Source organism: Cebus imitator, unplaced genomic scaffold (assembly GCF_001604975.1).
Source record: "Cebus imitator isolate Cc_AM_T3 unplaced genomic scaffold, Cebus_imitator-1.0 Scaffold568, whole genome shotgun sequence".
In the NCBI taxonomy this organism is placed as follows: Eukaryota; Metazoa; Chordata; class Mammalia; order Primates; family Cebidae; genus Cebus; species Cebus imitator.
The window spans coordinates 660176-681261 of NW_016107883.1; the positions used below are offsets into that span (position 1 = coordinate 660176).

The following is a 21086-nucleotide window of genomic DNA, read 5'->3' on the forward strand; positions in this document are numbered from 1 at the left end:
CTTTGGGAAGTCAAGGCAAGAGGATTGCTTCAGGCCAGAACTTCATGGCCATCCTGGGCAGCATAGCCAGACCCCATCTCTAAAAAAGATTTTTTTAAAAAAGATAAAACCAGGGGCCAGGCGTGGTGGTTCACACCTGTAATCCCAGCACTTTGGGAGGCCAAGGTGGGCGGATCACCTAAGGTCAAGAGTTCAAGACCAGCCTGGCTAATATGGTAAAACACTGTTTCTACTAAAAATACAAAAAATTAGCCAGGCATGGTGGCACATGCCTGTAATCCCAGCTACTGTGGAGGCTGAGGCAGAATTCCCGGAACCTGGGGGGGTAGAGGCTTCAGTGAGCCGAGATCGTACCATTGCACTCCAGCTTGGGCAACAAGGGCAACACTCCATCTTACAATAAATAAATATATATATATAATAAAAATATAAAACCAGAAAGGGTGATGACTGAGTTAAATAATGCAAAACACACCAAGGGGAGTGTGCTTTATAGGGCAGCACTCTGAGAATACACGGAGGAAGGGGCCACAGCCCACAGGGGGTGACCTCCAATGGGTGCTGGAGGTGGGTGCAAGGCCGATGGGCCCAGCACAGAGGGCACAAGTGGGCAGAGAGGCGGCAGGTGGTCACACTGCTCTCAGCTCTGCTTGCCTGCACAACTCCTGCATCCACCAGGTTGCAGAGCCCGGCAGCATAGGGGCCCCAACCCCGACACTGTCTCAAGCCAATGCTTCCAAAACATGGGCTTCTGCCTGCTCTGTGCAGGGTTGGGCCCAAGGAGTGAATTGAAAACTCCTCTGCCTTCTGCAGGGGTGAGGTGATCAACGGGGGATTCGGCCTTGTCCTGGATGGGACCCCGGCGGCAGAGCAGAGAGCCAGGCTGATGCTCAGCTGGGATGTCTCCAATGGCGTAAGTCAGCCCAGGCCTTACCACCTCCTCTTCTGTCCTATCAGTGGCTCTGCCTCTACAGATCGCAGACCTGAGAGCGAGCCCTGCCCCTTCCTCCCTGGAAAACAGTCAGGAGCTCAGCTGGCCGGTCCCTGCCTGTTTGGCCATGCCTTTCCTCTCCCGCCACTGTCAGAGCTCCCTCCTCAGCAGACCACCCCTGCGACTCTGGGGACCACTTCCAGAGTCTCCCGTGGGTCTCCTGCCTCTGTCCACACAGGCATCCGCTGGCTGCCCCAAGCCTTCCTCTGGGAGAGCATCCCTGTTTTCTCTCGATGGTCCCCAAAGGCATGTCAGCAGCTTACGCTGGCAGGGCCTTCAGCTGGGTGACCCCCATCCACATTTGCTGTCACACAGCACCTCCTGGGCATGGGGACAGGGCCTGGATTCCTCCCATGACCACAGCGCAGCAGCCAGGAAGGGGAAGCAGTTCAAATGGAGGTCAGGTCAGGTTATGATGGGGAGACAGGTGGGACCCAGAGAATGGGAGGAGGCTTGGAGCCAAGGCAGGAATTCAGACAGCTTGGTTTACTGAGAGCCCCTGGGCTGGGCCTGGAGTGTGACCATGAGGACAGAGTGGGTACTGGCAGGAGACTCCCCCCAACTCACCGGGAGCTGCAGGGCTTCTGGTGGGGCTGGGGATGGAGGTCTGCATCTTGGAGCAGTGAGGTTTTGTTCTAGGAGGTGCCCCGGTTGTGGCATGGAAAAGTAGGTTGGGGCAGGTGTGGGGACCATGTGGATGGCGAGGGTGGGGGTGGCAAGAATGGCAGAAGGGAATGGAGGAGGAGGTGTGGTGTTGTTCAGGGGAGAACAGGTGGAGGGAAGAAAGCAGACTGCAGGGAGATTGCGAAGGTAGAGCTCAGGTCTCAGGTAGAGGTGGATTCTAGGATTCTAGGAGGACAGAATGGAGGGAGGTGCTGCGGAAGACGTGGGAGGCGAGGCCATTCTTGGAGACGGGTGAGTGGGACTGAGTGTGACAACCACCAGTTTCAGATCCCAGAGGAGGGCCAGAGATAGTGAGGCTGAGTTGGGGGTGGGGATGGGGCAGACGAAAGAGGACAGCTGGCTCCATGGACAGCGCTGGCCCCAGGACAGCCTCGAAGCAAACAGGGCCCGAGTGTGGGAGCCAGGACTCACGTGGGGAGCCCGGTCGTGTTGACATGGACTGCTATCCTCCTCCCTGCCCCAGGTGGCCCGGCGCTGCTGGTCAGGGAACCGGAAGGCCTATGAGATCATCTGCCAGACCATGCAGGAGAATAGCGGCTTGGTGGTGACACTGCCCCACGATGTGGGGGATGAGCAGGTGCTGCAGCAGGCCCTGCAGCTCTGAGGGAGCCGACAGCTGCAACCCCTGCCTCCCTTCCTCCCCAGCATCCTCACCTGCCCAACCACGGTGCACACCCTTCCTGCACACCTGCACCGCCTACACTTCTGACACAGCCTCACATGACCCTCATGGTGCCCTGCACAGGGTGCCACCACAGCCTGATTTTACAGACAGCCCCCTGAGGCCCAGAGACGTGCAGCCTTCTGTCCACAACCATGCTGCTTGCCTGGGAGCCCTGAGGGCTGTGAATGTTTGTTCAGGGCCAAGTCTCAAGCCTGCCTGGGGGCCCTGCCGTGAACACTAGCTGAGCATTCCCTGGCCAGGATGATCACACCCTCTGCCTCCTGGCTGCCTGCCAGCCTCCACAAAGCTCTGTCTGTCTGCTGCCCATCTGCTGTCTGTACAAGCACTTTCTGGACCCTTGGTGCCCTGGGCTGCTGGTCTGGAGGAGTCCAGGAAGGAGGATAGACCTGGAAATAAAGGGTTCAACAGAGCTGTGCTGCACTGTGGGCTGGTGGGATGGGCAGGCTGGGTCTTCCCTAAGGATAAATACACACTTATTGGGGAAGAAACGAGAGAGCGGGGGCACCCCTGCACAGTCTGAGGGGTACAGCAAAGGTGACCACAGGAAGTGTATTGGCCCTTGAGGCTGGAGTCTTGCACCCCTCCCCCAGTCCCTCAGCCCGGCAATGGCTGGGTTCAGAGCTTCATGAGAGGTCACCAGGGTGAGGAAGGTGGCCTCCGTCAGGGCCAGGACTCATGAATCTCATTCCCTTAGCTGGGCCCACAGGGGACGACCAAATGCCTTGTCCTAAACAGAGAAACGAGAGAGAGCCTGCAGGGTGGGCCACTGAGGACCACAGAAAGGCAGATACCCCTTGTGTTTGTGGACCGGAGAGGGGCAAGCCAGCTGGGTTCTGGGTCCTCACACACCTTAAAGGGGAGCGGCCATTCTCCCCTTTCCCTTATGAGCAAAAGCCCGGTTTTGTGTGGGCAGCAATATAGGGTAAAAACCACCTGATTCTCCACCCTTCCTTGCTGTTAGCCTAGTCCTGGCCCACGAGATGAGGTGGAGGTCTGCAGGGCAGGGCTTCTTGAGAGGCGTCGTTTTTCTCATAAAATGGACAGATCTGAGGGGTTGCTTTTTGCCTTCACCTCTTCCTCCTGCCAGAACCAATATGTGGGGCCTCGAAACACAGCAACCAGGGGCAGCTGCCACATAACGCCTGGCACCAAGGCCCAAACAACAGAAATGAAACACGTTTGCAGGCTGGAAGCCCAAGACCAGGTGCCGGCTGAAGTGATTCCTGGTGAGGCAGCTTCTCGCTGCATCCCCCCATGGCAGAGACAGAGAGGAGAGGGTGTTACAGAGAGAGGCAGAGGCAGAATGACAGAGAGAGAGAGAGAGAGGTAGGACAGACTGTAGGGGCTCATGGTCTGTCCCATGTCTCTGTGAAAGCACCCTGCTGCATGAATCTGCACACACATCTTAAGAGCAGCCCACAGGGCCCTGGCATCACTCTTTTCCCATCTGGCACCTTTTCTCTTGAAGGACAGGCAGGGCTCTGGTGGTGTCCAGCTGTTCACAGGCCCCCTCTGGGCTCCATACCAAGCCATGCCAGGGAGCAGGTGACTTCCCTAGGCCACTGCACGACAGCCTGCTGCTGGCTGCTGCAGGGGGAAGTGACAGCTGACTCCCATGGGGCTCACAGCAGAATTGGGGAGGGGCCACAGCTGTGGTCGCCATGGCTGGAACAGTGTGGCTTCTGATGTGTTCAGTGCCATCTTTTCTTTCAGAAGGCAAGGATATATAGTCCAGTTAGAAATGTTTTCATCAAAACGACTAAAAGAGAAACCAATTGACCATGATGAGTATAGGCTTCAGTTGCCTTAACAGTTGGAGCTGAGAACAGCTCAGGCCCCATAGTGCAGCGTTAGGGTCCTCTCCCTGGGCAGCCCCTGCTCCCTGCAAACCCAGGGTCCCTGGGAACCACATACTTTCCTTGCTGGCAAGTCCAGGTAAGGGAGGGAGGGCCTGGTGGAGTGACGCACTCTCCCATTCCAGTTTTCCCAGAGTAGACAACCACATAGGGGCTTGTGACAGAGCTTGACCACAGTGATTTTTTTTTTTTTAATTTTTTAGAGACAGGGTCTTGCTGTCTCTCTCAGGCTGGAGTGCAGTGGTGCAATCATGGACCACTGTAGCCTTGAACTGGGTTGAAGCGAGCGATCCTCCTGTGTAGCTAGGACCACAGGAGCCCTGCACCACACTCAGACTGCAGCTGTGTTTTGTTTGGTCTGTCCTGTTTTTTAAAAATTTGACTTTGTCACCAGTGTTTACAAACTGGGAGAATCCCAGAGCTTATTTTTTGAAAATCGAGATACAAGGTGACACCATGCTCTCACCACCTCTGCAGTGGCGATCTGCCAGGGGCCCTCTGCACTGTCCTGGCTCTCTGCACTTGACCACAGTCCCTTCCAATTCCTACAGTCCCCATGGTGAGCTGGAAAGTGCATGCTGTTTGTCCTGTGGCATGAGCTTCTGTGTTTCCTGCGCCCAGTTGCCTCTCATATCTGTGTGACTTACATGACCTCTGCTGGGATTTGAACCTGTGACCTTTGATAAAGAAACACCCTTTTGCTCTTGGTAAACTCCATCCCCACTCCCATCAAAATTTGGGAATCCTGGACACTTCTGTTAGCAATCTAAAGATCCACGTGATGCCTTTAGCCTGAAAGAGGTGCTGGGCATCCAGTGATACCTGGGCTGGTGGGATTTTGCCCCAGACACAAATGAATCTGAGCACGCATGCATGTGTCATCTGTGTCCTTTCCCCTGACTTCTCCAAACTCCTTCCCACACAGCCTAGAGAGTGCAGGTCTGGGTGGCTGAGGTACAAGCTCTGTGGTCCTTGTATTTTTGGGGCACTCCTTTGAGACTACCAAGTTCACGTCTCTGCCTGAACCCCACTGAATGACATCCTTGAGCTAACTCAAGCCCATTTGGTGAAGGGCATGTCTGACCCTCGCCAGGAGTCCTGTTGCTCCTTGCAGAGTGTCTCAGCAGAGGGTGTTAGAAAGAACCGACTATCAGATTTGAGCTTTGGTTGGGTGAATTGGGGGAGACTAAAGAAGCAGGATTTGCTCTGGATTGGCTCTTACCAGAGAGCGGGTCAATGCCATGACTGGGTTTCCATCTAAATCCTATATATAGAGAGGGGGCTGCGCAGACAGACAGGCTGTCAGGGGTACAGAATCAGTGGCTGCTCACTTCAGCTGAGAAAGGGGATGCTCAGTGTCTTGTAAATGGCACAGTAAGTGACCTCGCTTTATCTGGGCGAAGACACTTCGTAAAGTGGCCTTGCTTTGTCTCATGTCATCATGGCTCAGTGACCTTGGCCTATTTGGTTTTATGCATGATGGTTCAGGTCTTACAAAACAGTGGCACAGCTGTAGCACCCAGCCAATTCTGTATGGCAGGGGCTGCCCTTTTTCTTTCTCAGTCCTCTTGATTTTACAGATGAGGAGACTGAGGCACAGAGAAGTTGTGTTGGTTTAAAGATAGCTGAAAATTCTTTTCACTTCCCATTGAGAGGTGGTGTACAAGTTCCTCTTGCCTAGGTCTACAGTGTCTTGCGACTTACTTTGATCATGAGAATGTGGCATGATCAGTGCTGTGCAACTTCTGGGTCTGGGTCCTAAGAGAGGGCAGCTGGAGTTCTAGCAACACACCCTCTCAGAGCCCAGCTGCCATGCTGGGGGGACCTGGTGAGCTGTGTGAAAGACCAGGACAGCAGCAGCTGCCAGACCCTGACTTACAGCGGTGACGAACCTAGTGGCCGCCTGCACTGTCCAATGTGGTAGCTGCAGGCTGTCCACAGTGTGTTCAATATTTGACATGTGGCTGGTGTGAGGAACTGAACTTTAAAATTTGGTGTTTTAATCCATGTAAATCAAATTTGATTATATTTCATATGAATGCACAGTAATGAATCTCTTAATGAATACTTTCTGAGAAATGCATTGATAGGTGATTCCATCATCGTATGGATGTCATAGAATATCCTTTCACAAACCTAGATGGCACAGCCTACTACACATCTAGGCTATGTGGGATAGCCTACCACTCCTAGGCTACCTACCCGCACAGCATGGTACTGTGCTAAATATTTTAGGCAATTGTCACACAACAGTAAGTGTTGTGTCTCTGAACATAGCTAAACAGAGAAGCGATACAGTAAAGATAAAGTATTAATATAAAAGATTAAAAACTGGTACACCCTTATAGGGCACTTACCATGAAAGGAGCTTGCAGGACTGGCAGGTGCTCTGGGTGAGTGAGTGAGTGAGTGGTGAATGAACGTGAAGACCTCTGGCATGGCTGCACTACTGTGGACTTTATAGACACTGAGCACTTAGGCTACACTAAATTTATTTAAAAATATTTTTCTTTCTTCAAGCTGGGCATGGTGGCATATGCCTGTAGTCCAGCTAACTAGGAGGCTGACCTGGAAGGACTGCTTAAGGTCAGTTGGAGGCTGCGCTACGACTGCACCTGTGAATAGCCATTGCACTCCAGCCTGGGCAACTTGGGGTGGACTTACTGAGTCATGTGGAGACTATGTTTAGCTTTCTGCAGAACTGCCAAGCTGTTTTCCACACAGCACCGTTATACCCACCAGCAATATGTGAGGGTTCCAATTTTTCTATGTCCTGTTTTAAAAAAATTACCGCTATTTTAGTAGGTGTGAAGTTGTATCTCACTGTGTTTTTATTTGCATTTCCCTAATGACTCATGATGTTGAGCATCTTTTTATTTGCTTATTAACTGTTTGTATATCTTCTTTGGAGAAATATGTCTATTCAAATTCTTTGCCTTTTGAAACAGTGGACCATTTGTCTTCTTGTTGCGTTAAAAGTGCTTTATACATTCCAGATAGTAGATCCTTATCAGATATATGATTTGCACACTCTTCTCCGATTCTGAGTTGTCTTTCACTGTCTTATTGGTGTACTTTTAACTGAGTAAGTTTTTAATTTTGACGAAATCTAAGTAATCTATTTTTCTTTCTTGCTGGTGCTTTTGATATTATAGCTAAGAAACTATTCCCTAACCCAGGGTCACATAGATTTACACCTATTTTTCTTCTCATAGTTTTATGTCTTACATGTAGGCTTTTGCTCTATTTTGAGTTAATTTTTGCCTCTGATGTGAGATACAGGTCCAAACTTGTTCTTTTTGATGTGGAGATCCAGTTGTACCAGTGTCACCATTGTTGAAATGACTATTCTTTCCTCCACTGAATGGTCTAGGAACAATATGTTTTTGGCAAAAACCGATCTATGTAATAGGTGTATCGTACTCTTTCTAATGTTATAATTTGTGTTACTTTTAAAAAATACCGTTAATAATAAAGCATTCATGTATTTAATAAACATGCACCAAAAGTCTTCCTGGGCGCACACTGTGAATAAAACACAGTTCCTGGGCTCCAGGCGCCTATATTCCAGAGGCAGGGAGAAACAGTGAAGGAGCAGGGAAGGGACACACAAAACAAGAGGTGATGAAAGCTGTAAGAGCAAACAGATCAGACAGAGGTGGGAAGTACGGGACTGGGTAAGCATGTGCTTTGGATAAGAAGGGCCGCAGAGTCCTCCCAGAGGAATCAGAGATCAGCTGCGCCAAGTCCCTGAGGCTGGAACCAGCTTGGCCTGCTCGAGGAACTGGGAAAAGGAGGTAGGGTGCAGGAAGGGGTGGGGAGCATCGGGAGAGTGGCAGAAACTGAGGGCAAACAGGTCGGAGAGGGTAGACCAGCAAGGCCCTTCGGTGCCTTCAGGGACAAGGTGGGGAGGGGCGTAATTTGATGTGCAATTTTTAGATCATAAAACCCTGCCCCGTGGAGAACAGGTGGGTAGGAGCGAGTGGAGTGGAGACTGATGACCAGCTAGTAGTTATTTTTCAAGTACCCAGGAGTAAAGTGCGGGTTTGGATCTGAGTGGTGGTGAGGGTGAACTAGAGGAGTTCAGATTGAATGTGGAGGTGCACGGTGGGGTGGGGGAGGGCGAGGAACAAGTAACTCAGCTGTTGCAGAGTGAGGTTGTGTCAAGTTTAGTAGGAAATACAGTTGGAAATATAGGCAGGGGTGCTATCAGGGAGGCCCCGTGTGCCAAGCAAGGCCCTGGGCCGATGCAAACGAGGTCTGTATGCCAGCGGCGGCGGGCAGGCTTGCACTTCAGTGAGCTGAGGGAAGGCGTCCAGCTTGGTGGACAGGTTCGAACCCTGAATCTGCTGGCTGCCGGCTGTGTGACTCGAGCTCTCCGTGCCTGTTTCCTCACTCTTAGGGTGGATGCGCACTTTCAATCAGCCCAGACAGGCACTGCCCCAGGACGCGGTCAATGCTGTTAGTGTCTGAAATACTAATATAATTCAAAGTCAGACGAGCTTCGTCTTCCACCCAAGATGGAACCAGGGGAAAGCGCTCAGCGTTCGGAGCCTAGCCCCTCCCATCGGTCCCGCGCCCCGCCCCAAACCCCGGTTCGTCCCGGCGCTCCGCCCCCACCCCGGCACCCCCTCAGTCCCGCCCACGTCACGCCGGCCCAGCAGGCCTAGCGCACTGCCCCGCGGCGCCCGCGCACGCGCGGTTCCGAGCCGGACTCTCCGCCGGGCCTCGGCGCGGATCGCCTCCCAGAGCGGCGCGCGCACACCTGGGCGGGGCGGGCTGTGCTGCGTCCGAAAGGGCTCCGACGCCGTCGCTGGGCTCAAGATGGACCTCCCGGCGCTGCTCCCCGCCCCGACCGTGCGCGGAGGACAACATGGCGGCGGCCCCGGGCGGCTCCGCCAGGCCCCAGCGTCGCTGGGCCCTAGCCCAGTGCGCCGCCGCCTGCTACTGGTGCGGGGCCCCGAAGATGGCGGGCCCGGGCCGCGGCCCCGGGAGGCCTGCGGGCCGAGCCCGCCGCCCGCCGAGGACGACAGCGACGGTGACTCGTTCGTGGTGTTGCTGGAAGTGCCGCACGGCGCCGCCGCGGAGGCAGCCGGGTCACAGGAGGCCGAGCCTAGCTCCCGAGCCAACTCCGCGAGCCGCCCCGAGCAGGGCCCCAGCGGCCCGGCCGCTGCCGCCGGCCCCGTAGCAGTCCCGGCGGGCGCCGTCACCATCAGCAGTCAGGACCTGCTGGTGCGCCTCGACCGCGGCGTCCTCGCGCTGACTGCGCCGTCCGGTCCCGCGGCCGCGGGCCCCGCCGCGCCCCGCCGCGCGCCGCCGGCCTCCGGCCCTAGCGCGCCTCGCTACCGCTGTCCCGAGCCGCAGTGCACGCTGGCCTTCGCCAAGAAGCACCAGCTCAAGGTGCACCTGCTCACGCACGGTGGCGGCCAGGGCCGGCGGCCCTTCAAGTGCCCGCTGGAGGGCTGCGGCTGGGCCTTCACGACGTCCTACAAGCTCAAGCGGCACCTGCAGTCGCACGACAAGCTGCGCCCCTTTGGCTGCCCTGTCGGCGGCTGCGGCAAGAAGTTCACTACCGTCTACAACCTCAAGGCGCATATGAAGGGCCACGAGCAGGAGAGCCTGTTCAAGTGCGAGGTGTGCTCGGAGCGCTTCCACACGCAGGCCAAGCTCAGCTCCCACCAGCGCAGCCACTTCGAGCCTGAGCGCCCGTACAAGTGTGACTTTCCCGGTAACCGCGCGCTCGGGGGGCGGGCGGGCTGCGCGGTGCTGCAGGCAGGCCGGGGTGCCACGTCCGCCCCCCCAGAGAGGCCTGCCAGGTCTTAGCAAGCCGGGCACGCAGGCTCTTCGGGGTTTGTGTTCTAGCTCCTTCCATGTCATTCCATTTGAGATCTTGGCCCTGCCTTGCTGAAGTGTTTTCGACGGCCGGTAGCGCAGATCACCACAGTTGCGCTTCCCAAAGGTGGCGGCAGCAGATCTCCTTAACCTGATTGCGCTTGATGAAAGTGGCAGCGCATCTCCACAGAGTGGCACGGAGCTTATGAGACGGGTCCTTATTTTCCTCAGTCTCGTCGTTTATTTACGGGGTGCACACACCATGCTGGAGGAGCAGAGATGAATGTGGCCAGATTCAGGACCTTAACACGCTGGGGGGATAGCCACAGGTGTGCGCACATCCTGGCTTTTGTGTCTTTTATACTTTGATTTCCGTTGAACTTCACAGTCTTGTGAAGTTTTAAAAATTAGCCGTCTGTGAAGGTTAAAAACTTCATTTTACAGATGAAGAGACTGGGGCCGAGCATCGCGAATAAAGTTCGCTGCCGCTTCTTTCTCCACTCTGTTGACCTGCAGTTGTTGGGAATGTAGGACTCCAACACAGTGAGCTCTTCACCAGGATAGGCAGCTTTCCCTGCTCTCACAGGGATAGGGTTCCTCCAGAAGGGCCGGAGAGGATTCCTGCCTGGGAAGGCAGAGAATGGGGTGGGCTGGATGGCAGAGCCCAGGTGGAATCCCTGGGCTGTGGTGAGGGCCCAGGAAGAAGGAGCAGTCATTCAAACAGAAGCTGGAACGTGTGCCTAGCATGCCCCTAACGTGTATATGCATATAGCTCTTCTAATAATGTCCTCAAACAGGAATTTTGAAAGGGTGAGATGAAAATTATGAATGGAGTTTGTTATTTTTTTTCCCTCGCATATGCCTGTAGACTGTCTTGTGCATCCCTCTTCAGAGAGAACGTGGCTCGAGGCCACTGGCTCAAAGCCTTTTTCAGTCATACACTATTGGGAATCTGATGGTGGCTATTTCCCTGCTAAAAGAGTATTGTTCTGTGTATGCCACTAGGAAGGTCAGGGACCCTGCCTGCTTCCAGGCATTAGATCCCCTGAGGGTTTTGTGTTGGCCCAGTCTTGAGACTTCCTGTGTGAGATGAGATTAGATGGTTGGAAGCAGGAGCAGGACCAGTGAAGCATCATCAGAGGGCCCAGACCTGAGTTTCCTGAGGACCTAAGCCAGGCAGTGGGAGTGGTGAGAAGTTGTAGCAGGTGAGATTGCAGAGGGAGAACCAAAGGGCATAATTATCTATGGGAGTGCAGGGTGTTCTTGGGAAGGCAGAGTGTCTGTGTTGAGATTTACATGACCAAGTGTGTGAACACTCCAAAGCCCAAAATACCCTGGGATGATTTTTGGACTAGATTGAGGCCAAAGATCAGCATTTCCTGTTTAGATGTTGCTGGGGAAAGTAGGGTTCCTTGGGCTGACACTTTCGGGCAGTGTTATGCCATGTACATCTGTGTGGAAGTTCACGGGCATGATGGTATCTCATTAAAGGCTCTGGGAAGAGCTGCAGCAAAAACCCCTGTTAAGCATCCTGTAGCCTCCTATTATCCACCCTGTTGGAGCCCTGAATGTTTCTGTCGGAAGAGCAGCATTGCTGTGGAATTGCTGAGGCTTGGCTGCTGTGGCTGGGGGTTAGGATGGAGGTGAAGATTACAAAGCAGAGAATCCTAAGGAAATGGCAAAAGGAAAAAGAAGCCAGATAGCAAGGGACCGGGCTGGCAGTTGAAGGGTGTCAGGGAGGAAATTTGGATATGTAGAGAATGCAATATCACCCCCAGGGGGTGAAAAATCCTGTCTAGTAGAGTGGTTTGTAACCTTTCAAAGATCAACTCTACCATACAAAATCTTGATTCTCAGTATTTGGTTTTCCTCTTGGGGTTCTTGGGTCTCAGCATTAACATTTGAGTTCATGGAAGGTACACTAACTGTGCCAGTAGATGGCTGTGAACAGAGGACTTTCTCTTGATTAGTTGCTTCATCTCCAAGTCATGTCACAACAGGTGGCCAGCATGTGCCTATTGGCTGCCATTAGCCACCTTCCTGTGGTGATCACAAAGCCAAGCATTAACAGTCATCCCTTTTTAGAGAGTGCTTCTGAGTCATGTTTTTCCTTGTCTGCTTCAGTGCTAACAGTGTCTGGTTGGTGTGACTGGCATTAGCTGTGTCGTATAATTTTTGCCACGCTTTGAGCAGGGTTTGTGTTTTCCTTGTTCAGGCTGTGAGAAGACATTCATCACAGTGAGTGCCCTGTTTTCCCATAACCGAGCCCACTTCAGGGAACAGGAGCTCTTTTCCTGCTCCTTTCCTGGGTGCAGCAAGCAGTATGATAAAGCCTGTCGGCTGAAAATTCACCTGCGGAGCCATACAGGTAATGCACTAGGGAACGCACAGCATTCAGATCCGAGATTTGTTTTCATTGTAGCTGTTGGAGTTGTAAATTTTATGCTGTGTAATTTTTTTCTTTTATAAGGTGAAAGACCATTTGTTTGTGACTCTGACAGTTGTGGTTGGACCTTCACCAGCATGTCCAAACTTCTAAGGCACAGAAGGTAATCCTTACATGTGGGTTTGCGTTATCAGCTTTGAAAATGAGTGGTTTGTCAGCAGCAGAAACTGATGAATGAAATGTCTGTAGACTTTTTTAAGTTGTAAAAAAAAAAAATAGGAGTTTTGTTAATTTGGAAAATTCAGAAAACTATAAAAAGAAAATTAATCACCTGAAGACAGTTTTTTCTATGTATACTTTTAAAAAACCTTAATTGGCATACTCTGTTCTTTTAACAAAAATAGTTCCAGTTTTTTTAAACTTTTTTAACATTGTAGAATAAGCTTTCTTCACGTAATTACAAGTTTTCTTGGTGTAATGACAACCCTGGAGGCTGTGTCCAGGTGACACTCAGCATTTTACATAGATCTTCTATCTTCACGACAACTCTGAAGCTGATGTTCTTATTCTCCCTGTTTTACAGTGAGACTCGGAGAGATTCGGTGGTTTTTCCATGCTTGCACACCTGGCCTCTGAGGATTTAATGTAAAAATGTCACTTAGGAAAAGACGCAGTCTTTACAAATTGGCTTAAGAGAGTCCTTTTAGCATTGCAGCTGGTGCTCTGCACATTTCTCACGGCCCTCTATTGCTGGAAAACTTGTTGATCTTGGGGATTTCTAAACAGTTAAATACCTTCATCAATACATTTGGGACTCCACTGTTCTTAGATTAAAGTAGTATTAATTGTTTGATGTGTGACTCTGGGGTCCGCTTAGTCATTAAAGTAGAATTTTTTTGTGTGTGTGTGATAAAGTCTTACTCTGTTGCCAGGCCAGAGAGCACTGACACAATCTCAGCTCACTGCAACTTCCACTTCCTGGCTTCAAGTGATTCCCCTGCCTTAGCCTCTTAAGTAGCTGCTACTGCAGGCGCATGCCACCATGTGTGGCTAATTTTTTTTTTTATTTTGGTAGAGACGGGATTTCTGCCACCACATGCGGCTAATTTTTTGTATTTTAGTAGAGATGGGGTTTCACCATGTTGGCCAAAATGGTTTTGCACTCCTGACCTTGTGATCTGCCTGCCTTAGCGTCACAAAGTGCTGGGATTACAGGTATAAGCCACTGTGCCCAGCCTAAAGTAGAATTTTTAACTATGGGGTAGCTAAATTGCAAATCTGCTCACATAGATTAAAGACAGAATTAAGATTTTCTGAAATGTACCGATCATTTTTATAAATGCAAAATTGATATTTTGCTATATTTTGTAGAATTTTAAAGAATCACCATGAGTTGTGTGAAGAATCACAGCGCCTTTATTTTTCTGTCTGGCAGGAAACATGACGATGACCGGAGGTTTACATGCCCTGTCGAAGGCTGTGGGAAATCATTCACGAGAGCAGAGCATCTGAAAGGCCACAGTATAACCCATCTAGGCACAAAGCCATTCGAGTGTCCAGTGGAAGGTAGATTTTAAAACATGGCTTAGAGCAGTAAACTAAGTACCATGCCAGCATTTATGTTAAGTTTCCATTATTTAAAGGTAAGTGTTAGCTGCTTAAAGACTGATTCAGTATAAGTTGCAGCATTATGTTTACTTATCTCATTGAGTTAATTGTACTATTTTGGGAGCAGTGATGTGAGAATCAGATGTGGTTTCACTCATGGCCCTGTTGCTCACTAGATCTGTGGCTCTAGTTAGGTTACCTGTTTAATTTGGTGGCTGTGAGGATTAGGTGAAATGTAGAAAATGCTTGTTTATGCATCTGGCATGGAGCTCGGACTCAGTAAATGGTAGGTACTTTTGAGATCACGTTTGAATTGTGGCTCCAATCATTTTGTGATTAGACAGCAGTAAAGCTACACTAATCTTTTTGTTTGTTTGTTTGTTTGTTTGTTTTGTTTTGGAGACAGAATCTTGCTTTGTCACCCAGGCTGGAGTGCAATGGCACGATCTTGGCTCACTGCAAGCACCACCTCACGGGTTTAAGTGATTCTCATGCCTCAGCCTGAGTAGCTGGGATTACAGGTGCCTACCGTCACACTTGGGTAATTTTTATGTTCTTAGTAGAGACGGGGTTTCTCCATGTTGGCCAGGCTGATTTCAAACTCCTGACCTCAAGTGATCCACCCGCTTCAGCCTCCCAAATTGCTGAGATTACAGATATGAGCCACCATGCCCAATCTGATTTTTTAAAAGGGGTATTAGAAAGGCTTTTTCCTTTAAAACATTGAAGGTTCAGTTCATTTGCTAGAAATCAGCTGTGTGACCTGGGTGCACTGGGAGGCAGTGAGCCAGGACAAGTCAGGTGGTGATGGATTTAAAGTCTGGCTCCACCGCTCCCTAAAGTGGTAACCTCAGGCAAGCTGCTTCTCTGGGCCTTGGTTTCCTTATCTGGAAAAGAGGATAATAACGACCCATTTAAAGCTGAGACCAGCTCTTAGAACAAAATGAACATATATACAAGTGGTGTAATTGAGACACATCTCCTTCTGTCAGAGTGTCAGCTGGTGCAGACAGGGGAACAGGTAATACGTAGGGTGCTGCAGGGGCACAGAGGGTTCCCCTAGACTGCTCTTTGGGGTGAGAATGGCCTCATAGTCAGCTGACGAAGGGGAAAGAGCACCGGCCACATCCTGTGGGTGTTGGAGGCCGATCAGCCTGGGAGAGCCTCTCAGGGTCAGGAGCGGCAGGCTTGAGTGCTTGGGTAAGCGTGCGATGTGATGATATTTGAGTTGTGGCTCATTCTGGCTTCAGGACTGAAAGCAGACGGATGTGGGGAAGTGGGATGGGCCTGGATGGGGGCATTAACTGGAAAAGAGAAAGGGCATAGACGGCAGAGGTGGGAGTTAGAAGTCACAGTGTGTGGTGATGGATTTGGGTTTTAGTTGGGGTCAGTGTCTCAGTGGATTTGGAGGAAGCAGAGTTTGGTTTGGATGTGTTATGTTTTCAGTACCTTTGTGCATCTCATGAGCAGAGGGCAGGGGATTTGCCGCTGATGCTGGGGAGAGCAGGCCAGGCAGAGAACGAAGCAGATGCACCTGAGTCATTGCTTAAGCCATAGAAGTGGATGAAATTATCAAGGAAGAGTATAAGTGGAGGAGAGACAGTAGTGTAGTCGATCAAAAGTCTGAATTTTGGAGTCAGACTACCTGGATTCGAGTCCCAAGTTTTCCACATAAGTAGCTCTAGGAGCCTGGACAAATACCTGAAGCTCTCTGTGCCTCTTCCTTATAAACTTCCAGGGTTGTTCCAAGGGCTGGATTGGTTGCTAAGTTTAGAGCACATGGAAAATATCAGTATGTATGTCAGTTACTGTCGTTGTTATGATTGCTATTAGATTTTCTTAAAAAGGACCTAGGACAGGGCCCTGGGGCTGCCCCAGATTCTGGTGGAGTGGCTGGGATGGGTACTAGCAGGGCCAGTAAGAGCCCAGAGGGGATAGTGCTGAGGTGAGAGGGGATGTGTGGAAGTGGGGGTCACTTGGAGTGCTAGGGTGAGCCAGGACAAGGGAACACATGCCTCAGTGCCACTTGGGGGGTCGTCTTGGTGTGTTGATGGATGAGGTTCCGTGGGGTCACTCAGGCAGAGTCCAGCTCTGGTGCTCTGGGAGGTGGCCTTAGTGGGAGACAGGGATGGTTTGTGCTGACACTTCTGCTAGAGGTGAGTGGGGAAAGGGGAAAGGTGGGAGTTGGCTGAGGAGGATGGGGCATTTGTTTCTGTAGAGCTCTGTTTCTTCCGGCAATTCTAGGCGTTGTGCTAGGAGAGAAAGGGGGCATTCCTCACGTGGTATGTGAGGAGTACGTGGAGATGGAGCCAGAGCTGGTGGGAGGAGCCTAGAACCTCTTAGCTGGACTGAGAGTTGATCATTCTTGGGGTTGGGCAATAGTTGGGGCTGATGACACCATTTTTTCCCACTTTTGTGCATGTTTGAACTGTTCTACAACAAAAAATAAAAGGCAAACTTACCTTTTTTACAGTAACAGGAGTAGGAGAGGACAGGGCCACAGACGGGAGTGTGTCTGAGGGCAGGTGCTGGGTGGCACCGTGGCAGTCTTGGGGGTGTGTGTGCTGGGGCCTGTGTCTCGTGTGTTGCTAAGCCTCGTGCTCACCTGGCTGTCCACCTGAGCGCCTGGCTGTTCTCTGAATGCAGCTTTGCAGACAGATCTGTCAGCGATGGCTCCTTCTGCCTATCCCAGGATGCAGCTTAGATTTGTAAAGAATAAACACAGATCTCAATATATGGGCAGAATTTGGAAAAGCCAGCAGTTAGTACATGTGGAGAAATGATGGCACTCCTGGTTCTCACAGGAAATACTGCAAACTAAAATGAAATATATTTCTTTTTACCTTGGGAATTAGCAAATACTTTAAAAAGTGGAAATGCAGTGCTGGTAAGAGTGTGCAAGGATCCTGTTGTAGCGTGGCCCTGCCATCGGGAAGGCTGTAAACAGAAGATGTGCTCAGAGCCTCTGCTCTGTGACCTGTTTCTAGAGATCAGGAGACCCAGCTGGGAAAGGGCGTTCCAGGGTACCCTGTGTGCTGTGGTGAGCAGGGCATGTGTAGGAAACGGTGTACTTGCAGGGCAAGCCTGGGCCGTCGGACCATCTGCTGTGCTTCCCAGACGGTCTTAAATGAGCCTGACCTGGAAATGAGTTTGTAGCTGTATTAGAAAATGAAAAATATAGTTCAAGACCACATTCAGAGGCAGCCAAGGCTATTACTCATCTGGCCATATCCTATCTTCATAGCCTCTTTCCTTAAAATATCTCTCCTTTACACTCTGTGCTCCAACAGTACCACCTCCCCATCCTGAGAAAGTGCTTCAGGTGTGTCGTTGCTCGCTTCACTTGCTTAGGCACATACAGATGGGCAGGTATGGCTTTATTGGGCCCTCAGCCCCTGTGAGGTAGGTGTCATTCCCATTTCACAGAACAGAAAAAGGAGACCTGCAAAAGGATAAATAACTTGTCTGAGGCCACACTGCGGAAAGAGGCTGAACTGGAGCTCAGGCTGGGGCGCCTGTGCTGTTGCCCTTCATGCCCCCATGCCTTGGCTGGGTAGCTCCTGTGACGGGAGTGCCCTCTGCTCTGCTGTGGGGTGGCTCAGTCACCTCAAATGCTGCATACTCTGGAGACCGCTTTTGTACCTTCTCAGGAGGTGTGCAGTGTCCTCTGCTGCTCGCAGGCTTCGTTGTTGGCCCTGACTTCATTCTGCCCTTTATCGCAGGAATTGGGTGTTATACTTGCCCCTATCGGGTCACAGGCCTTTGGCCGCTAAGAGCTCCATGTCTCCTCCCTATGCCCGTGCGGAGCAGAGTTCCAGCTTAGTGGAAAACCAGTGCATGGAGGGAGGTGACTGTAGCTTTGAATGTATCTTGTTTTTCCTCTGATGCCTGTGTGCATTTCAGAGACATAAGCGGATTGGGCGTGTAAGCAAGGAGATTCCAGCTCTGGGCTCTAGGACACTCGCTCAGTCTCCGTGGGCATCAGTGTCTCAGTGAGAAAGTGAAAGGACTGGCTTTGGTGATCTGTTGAGATAGTTTCCAGATCTAAATGTCATCCTTTTTTATGGTAATAGCTTAATCGAGATGATTAGACTAATTTTTTTTGCAACCGAATGCTTAAGCAGTTAATACTTAATTTGACTTTATCTTCTCGACATCCCCATGTAGTGGGTGAAGAAATAGGCACAGAGGTTGCTTAGACATAGCTGAGGTAGGATTTAAAATCTCCCTGTGGATTTAACTGTTATCTCTTACTTTTTGAAAACTGTTTGCATATGACTTGAATTGCTCATGATGCTACTCCTAGAGGTGCTTGGTCCCTGTCCTTGCTGATGGCCAGGGTGCGAAGTGCAGGTCTGGTGGTTCGGATCTGATGAGGAAGTGTCATTTGTTCCTGGTTCCTTGGTGATCCTCAGTTTTCACGCTCACTACTCTTTTTGTTCCAGGGTGTTGTGCAAGGTTCTCCGCTCGTAGCAGTCTGTACATTCACTCTAAGAAACACGTGCAAGACGTGGGTGCTCCGAAAAGCCGCTGCCCAGTCTCTACCTGCAACAGACTCTTCACCTCCAAGCACAGCATGAAGGCGCACATGGTCCGACAGCACAGCCGGCGCCAAGGTCTGCACTTGTCATGGCCCCTGTGGGGAGCTGCTTGCCAGCGGGAAACAGGAATAGTGCCAGTGCCATTCGTTCTTTCTTCACCTCTTGGAAGGCGTCGGGCAGTGGGGTTGTGGGCATGGCTGCCAAGCCACGTGGCCTCTTTTGTACTCTCTCTGCCACTTTCTTGCCTTTGACCCTCTAATCTCTCCCATGTCTTCTGTGTTTTGAGACGATCCCCTTCTCTCACTCAGACTGGAGTGCAGTGGCATCGTTATGGCTCACTGCAGCCTCAGTTGCCTGCTTAAGTGATCCTCCCACCTCAGTCTCCGGAGTAGCTGAGCCCACAGGCATGCACCACCACAGCCAGCTAATTTTTGCATTTTTAAAAAATAGAGACAGAGTTTCACTATGTTGCCCAGGCTGGTTTTGAACTGCTGGGCTCAAGCCATCTGCCCACCTCAGCCTCCTGAAGTGCTGGAATCACAGGCATGAGCCACTGTGCTCAGCCTCTCCCATGTCTTTGAAGTGCTCTCCTGGAAGAATGTTTCACTTTGTTGACTTTCCCTAGCATATGTCCCCTAAGTCTGTGTCTCCCAGTAGGACTTTTGTCTGTAATTCTGACCCTGTCCCTCCTGCATTTCTGTCTGCCTCAGGTCTTCTCTCTCCAGCTAACAAAGGCCAGAGCAGAGTTGTGTTTCAGGAATGGGCTGGGAGGAGCAAGGGCTGGAGAGGACAGAGTTAGAGGGGAAAGTGATGGTGGCCTGGCAACCTGTGAGGTGAATGCTGAACATGTGACTGCCTGGTCATTGGGCATCTTTGTGGCATGGGACTTGGAAACCTACCCCACTAGGCCTTCTCCACAGTCCAGGATGTAGAAATGCCTGGCATTTGTGGTGGCAGCCCCTCCAGGGAGCATGTCCATGTGCCCTGCTCTCTGGGGCATTGTGTGGTGGTCACTAGGCCTAGCTGATGGCATCCTAGCTAGCTGTAGAGTTACTTCTGCTGCTCAGTCCCTAGAGGCTGTGTGTGTCACCAACTAGGTCCTCCTCACATCACCCGTGTAACCGGCAGCACCACAGCAGAGCACTGGCCTGTGGTGCCTCTGTGTCCCAGCTGCTGCCCTGGCAGGGGACAGGCCTCAGTGCCACACACAGAGCTAGATGAGGGGTTGGGCTCAGGGCAGGTTTGTGACCTTTGTTTTCTTGTGATCCTTTTTAGAAGTGGTCATGAAGCCCCTCCTTGGGATCTAGAATGCTGATCTTTCACAGTTTACAGCAGCTGCCATTCTGCTTTGTATTGAAAGAAATTGCCCTCTGGCTTCAGCAGTGTCTTGAGGACAGGGAATGTGTGTGCTACCTGATTCATGTTGGCAGGTGTCACCTTTGCTCACAGAGGCCCTTTGACCGGGCCCCCCCTTTCTCTCAGCGCTCTGTGAGACAACATTACTCAGGCCTCTCCCCTGTTTGGCTGTTCCCTCTTGTGGCACACCTCCCTTTTCCTGACCTGGCCAGTTCAGAAGTCAGCAGAGACCCAAGGTTATACCAGTTGTGCTTCCTTAAACTCTGGTAGGATGTGAGACCCTCTTCTGTAGCAGCCTGTGTATCCCAGGCTTGAATTTCTCCTGCAGTAATGACTTATGTATGTGTCATTCCCCTGCCAGCTATCAGTGGTAGAAGACCACGTGTCACCATTTGGCCTAGTGAAAAACAGGCCCTCGAGAATGCCCAGTTAACTGTGGGATTACGTCACGCCCTTGATGAGTTGTTTCAGTCCCCATAACGGTGGTCCTGGGAGTGGGGTCCTCATTGCTTTGTCTCTGATTAAACCAAGATAGAAAGGACTTGCCAGGGTCATACCTGCAGGAAGGGCTGGGGCTGGGCTTTGAACTGTGGTGATCATGACTGTTTTGTTAGATGCTCTGCTAACTATTGTTTATTTAGTGATTGTGTTAATATCTGGCCCTTGTACATGTCTGGTCTCTAGTAGTAAATGTTTATAGAATTAGTAAAGTGCAAAATAGGAAATTTATTAATAAATGGGTATCATTTGCACTGAGATTATTCATGATCTCTTCACAGGGAGCTGAGTCCTTAAGAGAGTCAAGGGAATTTTTAGAAAGTTTTGAAAAACTGACATAGTTTTCCATTTTAAATTTCGCCAAAGGATCACTACCGTTTTCTTTCAAAATGCTTCATTGGTACAAAGGGATATTTATTGAAGAAGTGATACTATATTGATGCTTTTTTTTAAGCTTTACAGTAATATGACAACTAAAAAGGATACATCCTGAATTTGATTTTCTTTTTGTCTAGAATAGATTTTTTCTGTAGATTTGCATTATAAAATATAATAGACACTCTGACCAACACAGCCTGCAGGTATGAGTTTGGGGTCAGTAACAGCTAGTGTGGGAGAAATAGGACCAGAGAACTGAGAGCAACTTTTC

General features: G+C 50.8%; 2 protein-coding genes across 6 annotated transcripts in view; both read left to right on the plus strand.

The window, feature by feature from the left end:
* Positions 1 to 2769, plus strand: part of UROC1 (urocanate hydratase 1) — a 56747-nt gene extending 53978 nt beyond the window's left edge. For both annotated transcript variants that reach the window (XM_037734036.1, XM_017515982.2), the window contains 2 exons: positions 814 to 913; positions 2139 to 2769. In XM_037734036.1, coding sequence (XP_037589964.1) covers positions 814 to 913; positions 2139 to 2279 — 241 coding nt within the window. In that variant the 3' untranslated portion in view covers positions 2280 to 2769. The remainder of the gene's footprint in view (positions 1 to 813; positions 914 to 2138) is intronic.
* A 6176-nt stretch (positions 2770 to 8945) lies between these two features.
* Positions 8946 to 21086, plus strand: part of ZXDC (ZXD family zinc finger C) — a 38258-nt gene continuing 26117 nt past the window's right edge. The window contains exons 1-5 of one of the 4 annotated variants that reach the window (XM_017515981.2): positions 8948 to 9944; positions 12264 to 12416; positions 12519 to 12597; positions 13870 to 14000; positions 18488 to 18658. In XM_017515981.2, coding sequence (XP_017371470.1) covers positions 9041 to 9944; positions 12264 to 12416; positions 12519 to 12597; positions 13870 to 14000; positions 18488 to 18658 — 1438 coding nt within the window. In that variant the 5' untranslated portion in view covers positions 8948 to 9040. Of the gene's footprint in view, positions 9945 to 12263; positions 12417 to 12518; positions 12598 to 13869; positions 14001 to 18487; positions 18659 to 21086 lie in introns of all 4 variants that reach the window. The other 3 variants (XM_017515977.2, XM_017515979.2, XM_037734037.1) reach the window with 3 other exon arrangements.